Below are 15,563 nucleotides of genomic sequence, written 5' to 3' on the forward strand. Positions count from 1 at the left end.
CATAAGGAGGCTGCCTAAGCAGCCTTACGTTTGCGCTGGCCCAGGGGTCACTGGACCCAGTAAAAGCCTGCCGGTAAGAATCTGACAGCCACGGGCAAGACTCCCAGAAGCAAAGGCAAGATGGGACTTGTAGTACTTCAACAGCTGGAGGGCCATAGTTCTAGCCAACCAGAGGCTTTGTATTCCCTGATATACTATAAAGCTTCCTCTGAATGGCTGAGCAGCCCAGCTCAATTTTGTTCCTTGAGCAGGACGGGAAGTCTTTGTGCCGTTGTCAAAACACAGCACTGTATAGTGTATGCAGTTAAAGTAGAAATATAGATAAAACCATTTTTTTTTTTTCATTTTGGAGTAAAGGAGGGTTACCCGGTCAGTTTACCTTTTGACATCTGTGTCCCATTGAGGAGAATTCCCTTCACTTCCTGTCCCATAGCCAAAACAGGATGTGAAAGGAAATCCCTGCAAATTAAGAGAATTCCTTGAGGTCCCCCAGGCCACCAAAACTAGTGTCCCCATTGGAAGATTTCCTCTCTATTACTTTTCTAAAAACGACTCAAAAATTTGGATTTTTTTCTTTTACTTTCACTTTTAATGATAATGGTGAACAGGACAAACATGTGGGCCCAGGCAGCAATAAAAACCTAATAGGTAAAAAAAAAATTCTCTGGCCACCAAAAACCAAGAAAAAGGATTTAAATTAGTAACCAGATGGTACAGAAGCCCGTCGGTTCTCCATCATTTCAACCCATCCATTACCAGGCCTCCAAGGGTACCATGTTACATACCTTTTGGGAATGCCCCTCCGTCAGGAGATTTTGGCAATACATGTTCGAAATTTACTGTAAACTGATGACGATGTCTATTCAACCTTCCCCTGAAGTGGCCCTTCTTTTAGATGATGCATGGACCCTTTAAATCTGTAAGGAAAGATGTCCTGAGACACTTCAGGGAGGTTATACCCCACCATTGGAAGTTAACCACTGTGTCTTCCCTAGGGGAATACACGGTACATCATCTGGAATATGCAGATCAGTTTTGGGCACCGATTCGCAAAAAGAACATTGGGGAACTGGAGAAAGTACAGAGAAGGGCAACCGAACTGATACGAGGCATGGAGGAGATCAGCTATGAGGAAAGATTAGAGGAACTGAATTTATTCTCTCTTGAGAAGAAGAAATTAAGGGGGGATATGATCTCCATGTATAATACATAAGGGGGGATATGATCTCCATGTATAATACATAAGGGGGGATATGATCACCATGTATAATACATAAGGGGGAATATGATCTCCATGTATAATACATAAGGGGGGATATGATCTCCATGTACAGTTGTGTCCAAAATTATTCAACCCCCACTGAAATTGAGTGTTTTGGCCAGTTTGACATTGCTTTTGATCATTCAGTCATCTTGCTTACATTTACATTAAAGAGGCACTTGTAGGTCAGACAAATATAACATAACAGTTATAATGAAATAACCACAAATGTCTTTTCTGTGCTCACAGCATTATCAGTTTTATTCAACCCCCAAGTGACATTCAATCTTAGTACTTAGTACAGCATCCTTTTACAGTTATAACAGCTTTTAAACGTGAAGCATAGCTTGACACAAGTGTCTTGCAGCGATCTACGGGTATCTTCGCCCATTCTTCATGGGCAAAGGCCTCCAGTTCAGTCACATTCTTAGGCTTGCGCACTGCAACTGCTTTCTTTAAGTCCCACCAGAGGTTCTCAATCGGATTTAAGTCTGGTGACTGCGATGGCCACTCCAAAATGTTCCAGCCTTTCCTCTGCAACCATGCTCTAGTGGACTTGGAGGTATGCTTGGGATCATTGTCCTGTTGAAAGGTCCAACGTCTCCCAAGCCTCAGGTGTGTGACGGACTGCATCACGTTTCCATCCAATATCTCCTGGTACTGAAGAGAATTCATGGTACCTTGCACACGCTGAAGCTTCCCTGTACCTGCAGAAGCAAAACAGCCCCAAAGCATGATTGACCCTCCACCATGCTTCACAGTAGGCAAGGTGTTCTTTTCATCATAGGCCTTGTTCTTCCTCCTCCAAACATAGCGTTGATCCATGGGCCCAAACAGTTCTAATTTTGTTTCATCAGTCCACAGAACACTATCCCACAACTTTTGTGGTTTGTCCACATGGCTTTTGGCATACTGCAGTCGACTCTTCTTATTCTTTGGAGACAGCAAGGGGGTACGCCTGGGAGTTCTGGCACGGAGGCCTTCATTACGCAGTGTGCGTCTTATTGTCTGGGCTGAAACTTCTGTACCCACATCTGACAAATCTTTTCTCAGTTCCTCAGCAGTCACACGGGGACTTCTCTCCACTCTACGCTTCAGGTAGCGCACAGCAGTCGAAGTCAGCATCTTCTTTCTGCCACGACCAGGTAGCGTTTCAACAGTGCCCTTTGCCTTGAATTTGCGAATGATGCTTCCTAAGGTGTCTCTTGGTATGTTTAACATCTTTGCAATCTTCTTATAGCCATTGCCCTTCCTGTGAAGAGAAATCACCTCTTCTCTTGTCTTCCTGGACCATTCTCTTGCCTTCACCATGTTTGTAACCACACCAGTAAATGTCTAGAAGGAGCTGAGTATCACAGTCATTTTAAAGCTGCCTAATTGGTGCTTATTATGCTTGATTGCTGCTCGGTGACATCCACAGGTGTTTTCAATACCTGATGGAAAGCACCTGTATGAACCTCTGTTCTTCAGAGTGGTAGTCTTTAAGGGGTTGAATAATTGTGGCAATGAAGAAACCACATAAGAACCATTTACTACTGTATTACATAAACAATTGATGTCATTTTAGTTGCATTTGGGTAGTTACAACGTCCTTGTAGGATTTGATTCTGAATACAATTCCAAATGTACACTATAGTCCCTAAACCCCTTTACAGCATTGGGGGTTGAATAATTTTGGACACAACTGTATAATACATAAGGGGGGATATGATCTCCATGTATAATACATAAGGGGGATATGATCTCCATGTATAATACATAAGGGGGGATATGATCACCATGTATAATACATAAGGGGGGATATTATCTCCATGTATAATACATAAGGGGGGATATGATCTCCATGTATAATACATAAGGGGGGATATGATCACCATGTATAATACATAAGGGGGGATATGATCTCCATGTATAATACATAAGAGGGGATATGATCACCATGTATAATACATAAGGGGGGATATGATCTCCATGTGTAATACATAAGGGGGATATGATCTCCATGTATAATACATAAGGGGGGATATGATCTCCATGTATAATACATAAGGGGGGATATGATCTCCATGTATAATACATAAGGGGGGATATGATCACCATATATAATACATAAGGGGGATATGATCTCCATGTATAATACATAAGGGGGATATGATCTCCATGTATAATACATAAGGGGGGATATGATCACCATGTATAATACATAAGTGGGGATATGATCTTCATGTATAATACATAAGGGGGGATATGATCTCCATGTATAATACATAAGGGGGGATATGATCTCCATGTATAATACATAAGGGGGGATATGATCGCCATGTATAATACATAAGGAGGGATATGATCTCCATGTATAATACATAAGGGGGGATATGATCTCCATGTATAATACATAAGGGGGGATATGATCACCATGTATAATACAGAAGGGGGGATATGATCACCATGTATAATACATAAGGGGGGATATGATCTCCATGTATAATACATAAGGGGGGATATGATCACCATGTATAATACAGAAGGGGGGATATGATCACCATGTATAATACATAAGGGGGGGATATGATCTCCATGTATAATACATAAGGGGGGATATGATCTCCATGTATAATACATAAGGGGGATATGATCACCATGTATAATACATAAGGGGGGATATGATCTCCATATATAATACATAAGGGGGGGGGGATATGATCTCCATGTATAATACATAAGGGGGGATATGATCTCCATGTATAAATACATCAGTGGTTCATATAGTGAACTCGGTGTAGAGCTATTCCCCCTGAGGTCATCACAGAGGACAAGGGGGCGCTCTTTACGTCTGGAGGAAAAAAAATGTTATCTACAAACACGGAAAGGTTTCTTTACAGTGAGAGCTGTGAAAATGTGGAATAGACTCCCTCAAGAGTTGGTTCTGGCCAGCTCTGTGGATTGCTTTGAAAAAGTCCTGGATTCTTTCTTGGATACACAGAATATAACTGGATATAACATTTATAGGTAAAGTTGATCCAGGGAATATCCGATTGCCTCTCGGGGGATCAGGAAGGAATTTTCTTCCCTGCAGGAGCAAATTGGATCATTTTTTGCTGGGTTTTTGCCTTCCTCTGGATCAACTGTGGGTGTAGGATTATAACTTTTTTTTTTTTTTTAATGGTTGAACTGGATGGACTTTTGTCTTTTTTCAGCCAGACTATGTAACCTGTTAGCGCAGGAAGCAGGAAAAGAGGATCAGTTTTCTCTCACCTGGACATCATGATCCATATATATATACACACACACACACAAATTTGCACAGGTGGGCAGCCCTGTAGCAGTATATCTGAAAGCGGTTAACACAAACACAAAACAGCCCCAATACCAGATCATTACACACCTTTCTTTGGCGCAGCCGGTTTAATGTAGTAGGGTAGGCCCTTCAGTGCACCTCTTAGCTCCTGTTTCAGTGCAAGCATGTACTCCACCTCTTCACCCGTCTGCAGAGGAACCGGCTTAAAATCCAAAGCCTGGTAATAAAAGAAGATAAACAACAAATAAATGGCAGGACGTAAAAAAACCTGGAATGTACACCCTGTTCGAAATTATTATGCAAATGATATTTTTCTCATTTACCTAAATAATTGATGTAAATAACAGTCAGCATAATTCTCATGTTATCAACTATTAAGAGTACAATTCACATTTTATTGAACAAACCTCCTAATGATAACAGGATTTTTGTTCCAAATTATTCCTCACAGTAAGTTTCAAAACACTTTATAGGTTGTAAAGAACTGAAAATTGTCATTTGTTGTGTTTGCAGCATATTTACTGAAATCAAAAGCTATTTCAATCAAACTTTTAACAACATTGTAACTTTGTAAACATTTGAAGCGGTCACGTTACATTGTAACATCGGACCCCTTATTTGATAGCAGCTTCACAAGTCCTGCATCCACTGAACTTGGGAGTTTTTGGACAGTTTCTGCTTGAATTTGTTTGCAAGATGTCAGAATAGCCCCCCAGAGCTGCTGTTTGGATGTAAACTGCCTCCCACCCTCATCGATCTTTTGCTTAAGGATGCTCCAAAGGTTCTCAATAGGATTGAGGTCAGGGGAGGATGGAGGCCACACCATGAGTTTCTCTCCTTTTATCCCATAGCAGCCATTGATGCAGAGGTATTCTTTGCAGTAGGAGATGGTGCATTGTCATGCATGAAGATGATTTTATTACGGAAAGCATAGTTCTTCCTTCTGTAGCAGGGAAGAAAGTGGTCAGTCATAAACTCCACATACTTTGCAGAGGTCATCTTTACACCTTTGGGGGCTCTAAAGGGGCCGACCAGCTCTGTTCCCATGATTCTGGACCAAAACATGACTCCACCACCGCCTTGCTGATGTCGCAGCCTTGTTGGAACAGGGTGGCCATCCACCAACCATCCACTACTCCATCCATCTGGACCATCCAGGGTTGCACGGCACTCATCAGTGAACGGGACTGTTTGAAAATTAGTCTTCATGTATTTTTCTGCCCAATGCAGCCGTTTCTGCTTGTGAGCATTGGTTAGTGGTGGCCAAATAGAAGGTTTCTGCACAGTTGCAAGACTCTGGAGGACTCTACACCTTGATGTCCGTGGGACTCCAGAGGCACCAGCAGCTTCAAAAATCTACAATAAAAAGTGCAGCGCTAAAATGTGACATAAAATAACAATATGAATATAAAAATAGAATAAAAATTATATTCATATAAATGGGTCCCAATAAAGAAAGTCCCAGTAAAGGTGACTTCAGACGGCAGTGCACACAGACCAGAGGTTCATGTAATGTGGCAAAAGATGGAGTTCAGGATGTAGTCATCATGGGAAAAGGATAGATGTAATCCCTTGATCAGTGAAGATCCTCAAACAAGCAGCAAAGGATCCACTCAACAGCAAGGAAGAAAATCACAGCTCCACCGGAGAAAGCCACCACTCCTCCACTGCACATCAACGGTATCTAGGAGGAGATACTCCCCGCAAGGGATCAAGAAAAAATGCCCATAGTGAAGTACAGTTAAAACTGGTTTAATAGGATAAGACAGGATGCATCCAATAAAAGGCAGTACAATGAAATAGCACACGGCTAGCAAAGTATGAAAGCTAGCGGCAAAACAAACAGGACTAACCGTCCTGTCAGATGTAGTGGCCGCCGGAGCTCCACAATGCTCCGACGGCGTGACGTCAAGGCGTGCGCAGGCTCCTCCTTACGCGTTACGTGCCAAGCACATCTTCAGAGAAAGAACCGGCGGCCACTACTGTATGGACTTTTGTCTTTTTTCAGCCAGACTATCTAACTATGTAACTATAAGCATGGGGGGAGGAGCAGCGTTGGTTTATTTTTTTTTTTATTTGAAACTTTTTTTTTTTTCACATTGTATCTTTAAAAACAAAATTTTCAACGTTATTTTATTTGAAACTTCTATTTACACTGTCTCTTAAAAAAAAAAAATAATCTGAAGACAATAAATGAAATATTAACCCCTAACCCTTATTCTAAAAAATAAATAAAAGCTGATGGAAAAGCTAAAAACCCTAGCAACAAATGATGCAACAGATGATATTTAAAAAAAACAAAAACAAACAGTAAAGCTCAAAATGCCTGAAAAATGTTGTCTGAAAATGCACATAAACACGCACAAAAGCTTAACCATTTCAATACCGGGCAATTTCCCCCCTTCCTGCCCAGGCCATTTTTCAGGTTTCAGCGCTCTCACACTTTGAATGACAATTGCGCGGTCATACAACATTGTACCCAAACTAACATTTTATCATTTTCTTCACACAACTAGAGCTTTCTTTTGGTGGTATTTAATCACCGCTGGGGTTTTTGATTTTTGCTAAATTAACAAAACAAGACCAAAAATTTTGAAAAAAAACACGTTTTTCTTTGTTTCTGTTATAAAAGTTTACAAATAAATAATAGTTCTTCATAAATTTAGGCCGAGATGTATTCTGCTACATGTCTTTGGTGAAAATAACCCAAATTAGGATGTATTATTTAGTTTGTAGGAAAGTTATAGAGTTCACAAACTATGGGATAGATCTGAATATTGATCAATCCTGAAGTACTGACGGCAATCTAATTTCTTGAGGTCCAAGAATGTCAGAACAGTACAGATATCCCCCAAATGTCAGGACAGTACAGATATCCCCCAAATGTCAGAACAGTACAGATATCCCCCAAATGTCAGAACAGTACAGATATCCCCCAAATGTCAGAACAGTACAGATATCCCCCAAATGACCCCTTTTTGCAGAGTAGACAGTCCGATGTACTTCATAAGAGGCATGGCGAGTTTTTTGAAGTTGTATTTTTTTGTCATAATTTTTCGGAAAATGAAAAAATTAAAAAAATTATTTTCACTATTTTTTTTTTTACATACTGTCACCAGTGCAGTACAGCGTCATCATATAACTGGCATGGCGGTGAACAGGGACACTGACTGGTGACAGTATGAAAAAAAAATATATATATATATTTTTTTTTTTTTTATTATTATTTTTAATTTGTTATTACATTTTTTTTATTTTTTTTTAAGATTTCTTTTTCATATTTTACTATGACCAAAGTAGTACAACGTTACCATAGTAACATTGTACTACTTTGGGGAAGTGATCAGTATTTTTTTTTTTTTTTACACAATTTGCTTATAGCAAAGAATTACTTTCCTATAAGCAAGCATTTATCTGAATGAAATCGAGTCATTCAGCTTTTTTTTTTTTTTTTTTTTTGTGCTTAGCTGTGATTTGGTCACAGCTAATCACATGACATGTGCATGTGATTAGCTGTGACCATTCACAGCTAGGCACTAGTATACAATGAATGGCATGAATGAAGCCATCCATTGTATACAACTGTCATGTGACCTGCTGTGATTGGTCACAGCAGGTCACATGGCACCAGCAACGGGGGTTCGGTACTCAGATCTGTCATCGGCCATGTCCGAGGTACGCGGCCGGTGACAGATCGTGCTGCTGCGCCGCTCTGCATTAGCGCAAACTGCGCATGTGCGGGAGCACGCCAAATGGCGTGCACCCGGAGTACAGCAGCACTTTTGAAGCCGACAAACGGCCATTGGCCGGGCGGCTAATGGTTAAAGACGTGACGCTAAAGTGTGAATCCAGCCTTATGGCGGTGGCAGAGAAGGGGTTAACAAACCAAAGTTTAGAAGTTACAAGAAACAAATACTTACAGGAAACAAAGGAGGAGGCTGGAGTGTGGGTGGCGGCAAAGTTTCGCCCCGACCAATGCCGACCGCTTGAATATTGAAAGACATCTGGCCGCGCCCGGCGCCTCTGCCCCTGCCTGCCATCGTTCCTCTGGCGCTCGGCTCACAGCATAGAAATGAGATCTGTAGGACAGAGACAGAAACATAAAGCTGAACTCCGGGCAGATATAACAATGTAAACAAATGCAGCTCTGTATTCATTACTACTTTATTATTAGTGGGTTTCTTTTTTTTTTCTTAAATGCAACCCACAGGGATGAAAAATATATTTGAAATATATTTTAAAAATATTCTTCCCGAATATATTGACATATATATGAAATGCTACAATTTTGGCCGTATTCAATACATTTCAATTATATATATATATATACACCGCACGTTGAAATGCGTTTTTATTACAAAATATATGAAAAATGTTTTTTAAAATACATTTCAAATATACTGCATGTCTTTAAAAATTTAAATCTACATTTTTGGAATGCATTTACAAATATATATATAAAAATATATATTAAAATTACTTTTTTATTTGTTAAAAAAAATTTTAAGAATATATTTAAAAAATATTTTTTTTTTCAAAATATTTATTTTTTAAATATATTGTTCAGATTTTTTTTTTAACATATAAAATACAAATCTACATTTTTGGAATGTATTTACAAATATATGTAAAAATATATGTTAAAATGACTTTTTTATATGTTAAAAAAAATGTTAAGAATATATTTAAATAATATATATTTTTTTCAAAATATATATTTTTTAAATATATTGTTCAGATTTTTGTTTTAACATATAAAATACAAATCTACATTTTTGGAATGCATTTACAAATATATGTAAAAATATATGTTAAAATGACTTTTTTATATGTAAAAAAAAATTTAAGAATATCTTTAAATAATATATTTTTTTTTCAATATATATATTTTTTAAATATATTGTTCAGATTTTTGTTTTAACATATAAAATACAAATCTACATTTTTGGAATGCATTTACAAATATATGTAAAAATATATGTTAAAATGACTTTTTTATATGTTAAAAAAAATGTTAAGAATATATTTAAAAAAATATTTTTTTTTTTCAAAATATATATTTTTTAAATATATTGTTCAGATTTTTTTTAACATATAAAATACAAATCTACATTTTTGGAATGCATTTACAAATATATGTAAAAATATATGTTAAAATGACTTTTTTATATGTAAAAAAAAATTTAAGAATATCTTTAAATAATATATATTTTTTTCAAAATATATATTTTTTAAATATATTGTTCAGATTTTTTTTAACATATAAAATACAAATCTACATTTTTGGAATGCATTTACAAATATATGTAAAAATAAATGTTAAAATGACTTTTTTATATGTTAAAAAAAATGTTAAGAATATATTTAAAAAAATATATATTTTTTTCAAAATATATATTTTTTAAATATATTGTTCAGATTTTTTTTTAACATATAAAATACAAATCTACATTTTTGGAATGCATTTACAAATATATGTAAAAATATATGTTAAAATGACTTTTTTATATGTAAAAAAAAATTTAAGAATATATTTAAATAATATATATTTTTTTCAAAATATATATTTTTTAAATATATTGTTCAGATTTTTTTTTAACATATAAAATACAAATCTACATTTTTGGAATGCATTTACAAATATATGTAAAAATATATGTTAAAATGACTTTTTTATATGTAAAAAAAAATTTAAGAATATCTTTAAATAATATATATTTTTTTCAAAATATATATTTTTTAAATATATTGTTCAGATTTTTTTTAACATATAAAATACAAATCTACATTTTTGGAATGCATTTACAAATATATGTAAAAATATATGTTAAAATGACTTTTTTATATGTTAAAAAAAATGTTAAGAATATATTTAAAAAAATATATTTTTTTTTCAAAATATATATTTTTTAAATATATTGTTCAGATTTTTTTTAACATATAAAATACAAATCTACATTTTTGGAATGCATTTACAAATATATGTAAAAATATATGTTAAAATGACTTTTTTATATGTAAAAAAAATTTTAAGAATATCTTTAAATAATATATATTTTTTTCAAAATATATATTTTTTAAATATATTGTTCAGATTTTTTTTTAACATATAAAATACAAATCTACATTTTTGGAATGCATTTACAAATATATGTAAAAATATATGTTAAAATGACTTTTTTATATGTTAAAAAAAATGTTAAGAATATATTTAAAAAAATACATATTTTTTTCAAAATATATATTTTTTAAATATATTGTTCAGATTTTTTTTTAACATATAAAATACAAATCTACATTTTTGGAATGCATTTACAAATATATGTAAAAATATATGTTAAAATGACTTTTTTATATGTAAAAAAAAATTTAAGAATATATTTAAATAATATATATTTTTTTCAAAATATATATTTTTTAAATATATTGTTCAGATTTTTTTTAACATATAAAAAAGTCATTTTAACATATATTTTTACATATATTTGTAAATGCATTTCAAAAATGTAGATTTGTATTTTTAAAGACATACAGTATATTTGAAATGTATTTTTAAAAATATTTTTCATATATTTTGTAATAAAAACACATTTCAACATGCAGTATAGATATATAGATATAGATATATATATATATATATTTTTTTTTTAAATATATTGAATATGGCCAAAATTGTAGCATTTCAAATATATGGCAATATATTTGGGAAGAATATTTTTAGAATATATTTAAAATATATTTTTCTTCCATATGGGAAGCAGTACTAGTACCTGAAGTTGACTTGCTATCAGCCTCCTGCAGTCCCTGTACAGCAGAGCTCAGACAAGCAGAGGGAGGAGCAAACCGCGGAGCCAGTCAGCTGAGATGCAAGGCTGAGGTGCTAACAAGGAACATGCTGGTAGGAGGAGAGAGCAGAGAGACAGAGAGGTGAGATTATCAGTCAGAGGGGTCTGCTAGCTGCGTGGTTTTATTAGCAAGCAAGTTCTCAGTGTGAAAGACATTCACCAAGAGAGGAGCATGCACCACGGCTGACATGCAGCTTGTGATCGCATGCAATGCGCACATCTAGAACGGTGCCCCACGCTCTGAAGCACACGCACCGCAGCACAACACATAATATATAGTAATCCGCCATCATGTGTTGAGAAGCGCGGTGTCACATTACGGGCTGCATGTCAGCCAATCAGATGACAGGGAAGCTTGTTTAGGCTACTGATAACCAATTCCTTACTGCGCTATAGCTGAATATCATATAGCGTCCTCCCAGAACACGCCCCCAGCGCTTTCTGTGTCCTTTGGGTACAGCTGATCACATGACATGGTAAAAGGCCAATCACAGTGGCCTTTTACCATGTGATCAGCGGTGTCCAATCACAGCTGACCACTATGTACATACAATTGCCGGTTATCGGCAGTTCTTTCCTCACGCTGTCACAGCACGACCGGCAACTGTCAAAGGAGACATCTACACTGATGATCAAGACCCTGGGTATCAGTGCAGCACCAAAAGTGCCCATCAGTGTGAAAACAGTGCTTCCCAGCTGTGCGGCCAATCTGTGCCCGTCAGTCAGTGCCCCTTAGTGCTATTAGTGCCCATCAGTGGCACATATCAATGCCTCCTCATTAATGTCCTATCAGTGCCCATCAATGCTGTCTATCAGTGCCAACTGATCAATGCCTACCAGTGCCGCCTATCAGTGCCACCTCATCAATGCCCACCAGTGCCGCCTATCAGTGCCGCCTCATCAATGCCCACCAGTGCTACCTATCAGTGCCCATCAATGCTGCCTATCAGTGCCCATCAATGCTGCCTATCAGTGCCAACTGATCAATGCCTACCAGTGCGGCCTATCAGTGCCCATCTATGCTGCCTATCAGAGCCACCTCATCAATGCCCAACAGAGCTGCATTTCAGTGCATCAGTGCTGCCTCATCCATGCCCACCAGTGCTGCCTATCAGTGCCTATCAGTGCCACCTCATCAATGCCCACCAGTGCCCATCAATGCTGCCTATCAGTGCCACCTCCTCAATGCCCACCAGTGCCCATCAATGCTGCCTATCAGTGCCACCTCCTCAATGCCCACCAGTGCCGCATATCAGTGCGTCATTGCCACCTCATCAATGCCCACTAGTGCCGCCTATCAGTTCCCATCAATGCTGCCTCAATGCCCACCAGTGCCGCCTATCAGTGCCACCTCCTCAATGCCCACCAGTGCCCATCAATGCTACCTCTTCCATGCCCACCAATGTCCATCAATGCTGCCTATCGGTGCCACCTCCTCAATGCCCATCAATGCTGCCTATCAGTTCCACCTTATCAAAGCCCACCAATGCCCATCAATGCTGCCTATCAGTGCCACCTCCTCAATGCCCACCAATGTCCATCAATGCTGCCTATCAGTGCCACCTCTTCCATGCCCACCAATGTCCATCAATGCTGCCTATCGGTGCCACCTTATCAATGCCCACCAGTGCCGCCTATCAGTGCCCATCAATGCTGCCTATCAGTTCCACCTTATCAATGCCCACCAGTGCCGCCTATCAGTGCCCATCAATGCTGCCTATCAGTTCCACCTTATCAATGCCCACCAGTGCCGCATATCAGTGCCACCTCCTCAATGCCCACCAGTGCCGCATATCAGTGCCGCCTCCTCAATGCCCACCAGTGCCGCCTATCAGTACCCATCAATGCTGCCTATCAGTGCCATTTCATCAATGCCCATCAGTGCCGCCTTATCAATGGCCACCAGTGCCGCCTAGGGTTGCCAGCTCATCCCTTTAAAACTGAACACATATTAATGACACGGATTCTGGGGCTGATTTAATGCAGATCAGGCACTCAGTGAGTTTAATTACAGGACCCGTGTCATTAATATGTGATCGGTTTTAAAGGGATAAGCTGGCAACCCTAGTGCAGCCTATCAGTGCAGACTATCATGTCAGTGGAGGAGAAATCTCTTCAATGGGGTCACAGGGACAGGAAGTGAGGGGAAACCTCTTCAATGGGGTCACAGGGACAGGAAGTGAGGGGAAACCTCTTCAATGGGGTCACAGGGACAAGAAGTGAGGGTAAATCTCTTCAATGGGGTCACAGGGATAGGAAGTGAGGGGAAACCTCTTCAATGGGGTCACAGGGACAGGAAGTGAGGGGGAAAATCCCTTCAAAGGAGTCAAAGGGACAGGAGGTAATGAAGAGAAACCTCTTCAATGGGGTCACAGGGACAGGAAGTGAGGGAAAACCTCTTCAATGGGTTCACAGGAACAAGAAGTGAAGGGAAATCTCTTCAATGGGGTCACAGGGACAGGAAGTGAGGGGAAATTTCTTCAATGGGGTCACAGGGACAGGAAGTGAGGGAAAACCTCTTCAATGGGGTCACAGGGACAAGAAGTGAGGGAAAACCTCTTCAATGGGGTTACAGGGACAGGAAGTGAGGGGAAACCTGTTTAATGGGGTCACAGGGACAGGAAGTGAGGGGGAACCTCTTTAATGGGGTCACAGGGACAGGAAGTGAGGGGAAAGCTCTTCGATGGAGTCACAGGGACAGGAAGTGTGGGGAAACCTCTTTAATGGGGTCACATGGACAGGAAGTGAGGGGAAACCTCTTTAATGGGGTCACAGGGACAGGAAGTGAGGGTAAAGCTATTCAATGGAGTCACAGGGACAGGAAATGAAGGGAAATCTCTTCAATGTGATCATAAAAAAAACTGAAATTTGAACTCTTCCCCGCTTTATCCTAAATAAAAAATAAGAATAGAATAGGACAGATCTGAAGGTCCGCTAGGCTTGTCCCATACACCACCCTCATGGAGAGTATAGGGCCACGCTGGGCCTGCTGGGAGCATTCCCAACCTCCAGCTCTGCCGACAAAGGGTTAATTATGCAGCACCCTTCCCCCTCTTGTAATTTCTCCCAATTAAAGTCATATCGCACGGTACGACCCGGTCCACGTTACCGCATCGCTCCCCCCATTTATTTACCTGGCAGCACACTTCCCCCCACGTGGAACGCAGGCTTCGCAGCACGCAATGATGACGTCAGGGCCCCGGCCGGGCTGGGTATTTTTAGCCGGCGCGCCCATTGGCTTAGCGGGACGCCAATCACCACTAGAGCGACCAATGGTTGCACAAGTTGGTGGCGGGGGGAGCGGGACTGGCCCGGGGAGCTGGGTGTTCCAAGGCAGCGTGTGGTTGCCATGGAGACGAGAGGCGTCTTGGCCGGGCCTGTGTTGTGTGAATGTAAACAGACTGCGGCCATCATACATTGTACGATCCTTCCATACACTGTCCGGCCGATCTCCTTCCAATAGAGGTGGTCATGCATGGTGCGATCTGTGACCGATTTACCATACACTGTACAATCTGGTGACCGTACACTATACAATGTATACAATCTGTACATTCAGAAGAATCCGGCATTTTGGGTTGTCACCAGAACAGGAAGTGAAGGGAATTCCCCCAATGAAGACACTGGTTCTGGTGACACCCAGGGATTCCCTCACTTCCTGTATTGGCTATGGGACAGGAAGTGAAGGGAAATCCCCCCTATGGGGACAACACGTGATCAGGGGACCGCACCGACAAAACGTGATCAGGGGCCTGCACTGACAAAACGTGATCAGGGGCCCGCTCTGACAAAACGTGATCAGGGGGCCCGCACCAACAGAACGCAATCAGAGGCCTGCACCAACAAAACGTGATCAGGGGCCCGCACCGGCAAAACGTGATCAGGGGGCCCGCACCGACAAAACGTGATCAGGGGGTCGCACAGACAAAACGTGATCAGGGGCCCGCACCGACAAAACGTGATCAGGGAGACGCACCGACAAAACGTGATCAGGGGGCCGCACCGACAAAACGTGATCAGGGGGCCGCACCGACAAAACGTGATCAGGGAGACGCACCGACAAAACGTGATCAGGGGGCCGCCCCGACAAAACGTGATCAGGGGGCCGCACCGACAAAACGTGATCAGGGAGACGCACCGACAAAACGTGATCGGGGCC

At 39.6% G+C, this 15,563-nt stretch overlaps 1 protein-coding gene across 2 annotated transcripts in view; it reads right to left on the minus strand.

Moving 5' to 3' along the window:
* POLR3GL (RNA polymerase III subunit GL) overlaps window positions 1-14,573 on the minus strand; it is a 63,369-nt gene extending 48,796 nt beyond the window's left edge. Inside the window, exons 1-3 of one of the 2 annotated variants that reach the window (XM_089655489.1) lie at window positions 14,539-14,573; window positions 8,480-8,638; window positions 4,647-4,776 (exon numbers count right to left, since the gene is read on the minus strand). In XM_089655489.1, the coding sequence (XP_089511615.1) occupies window positions 4,647-4,776; window positions 8,480-8,599 (250 nt within the window). In that variant the 5' untranslated portion in view covers window positions 8,600-8,638; window positions 14,539-14,573. Of the gene's footprint in view, window positions 1-4,646; window positions 4,777-8,479; window positions 8,639-11,329; window positions 11,462-14,538 lie in introns of those variants that run through there. The other variant, XM_089655490.1, reaches the window with a different exon arrangement.
* Between the last annotated feature and the right edge of the window lie 990 nt (window positions 14,574-15,563).

The sequence above is a fragment of the Staurois parvus genome, unplaced genomic scaffold, assembly GCF_062004578.1.
Source record: "Staurois parvus isolate SC_StPar_1 unplaced genomic scaffold, SC_StPar_1.0 ptg000842l, whole genome shotgun sequence".
Classification (NCBI taxonomy): domain Eukaryota; kingdom Metazoa; phylum Chordata; class Amphibia; order Anura; family Ranidae; genus Staurois; species Staurois parvus.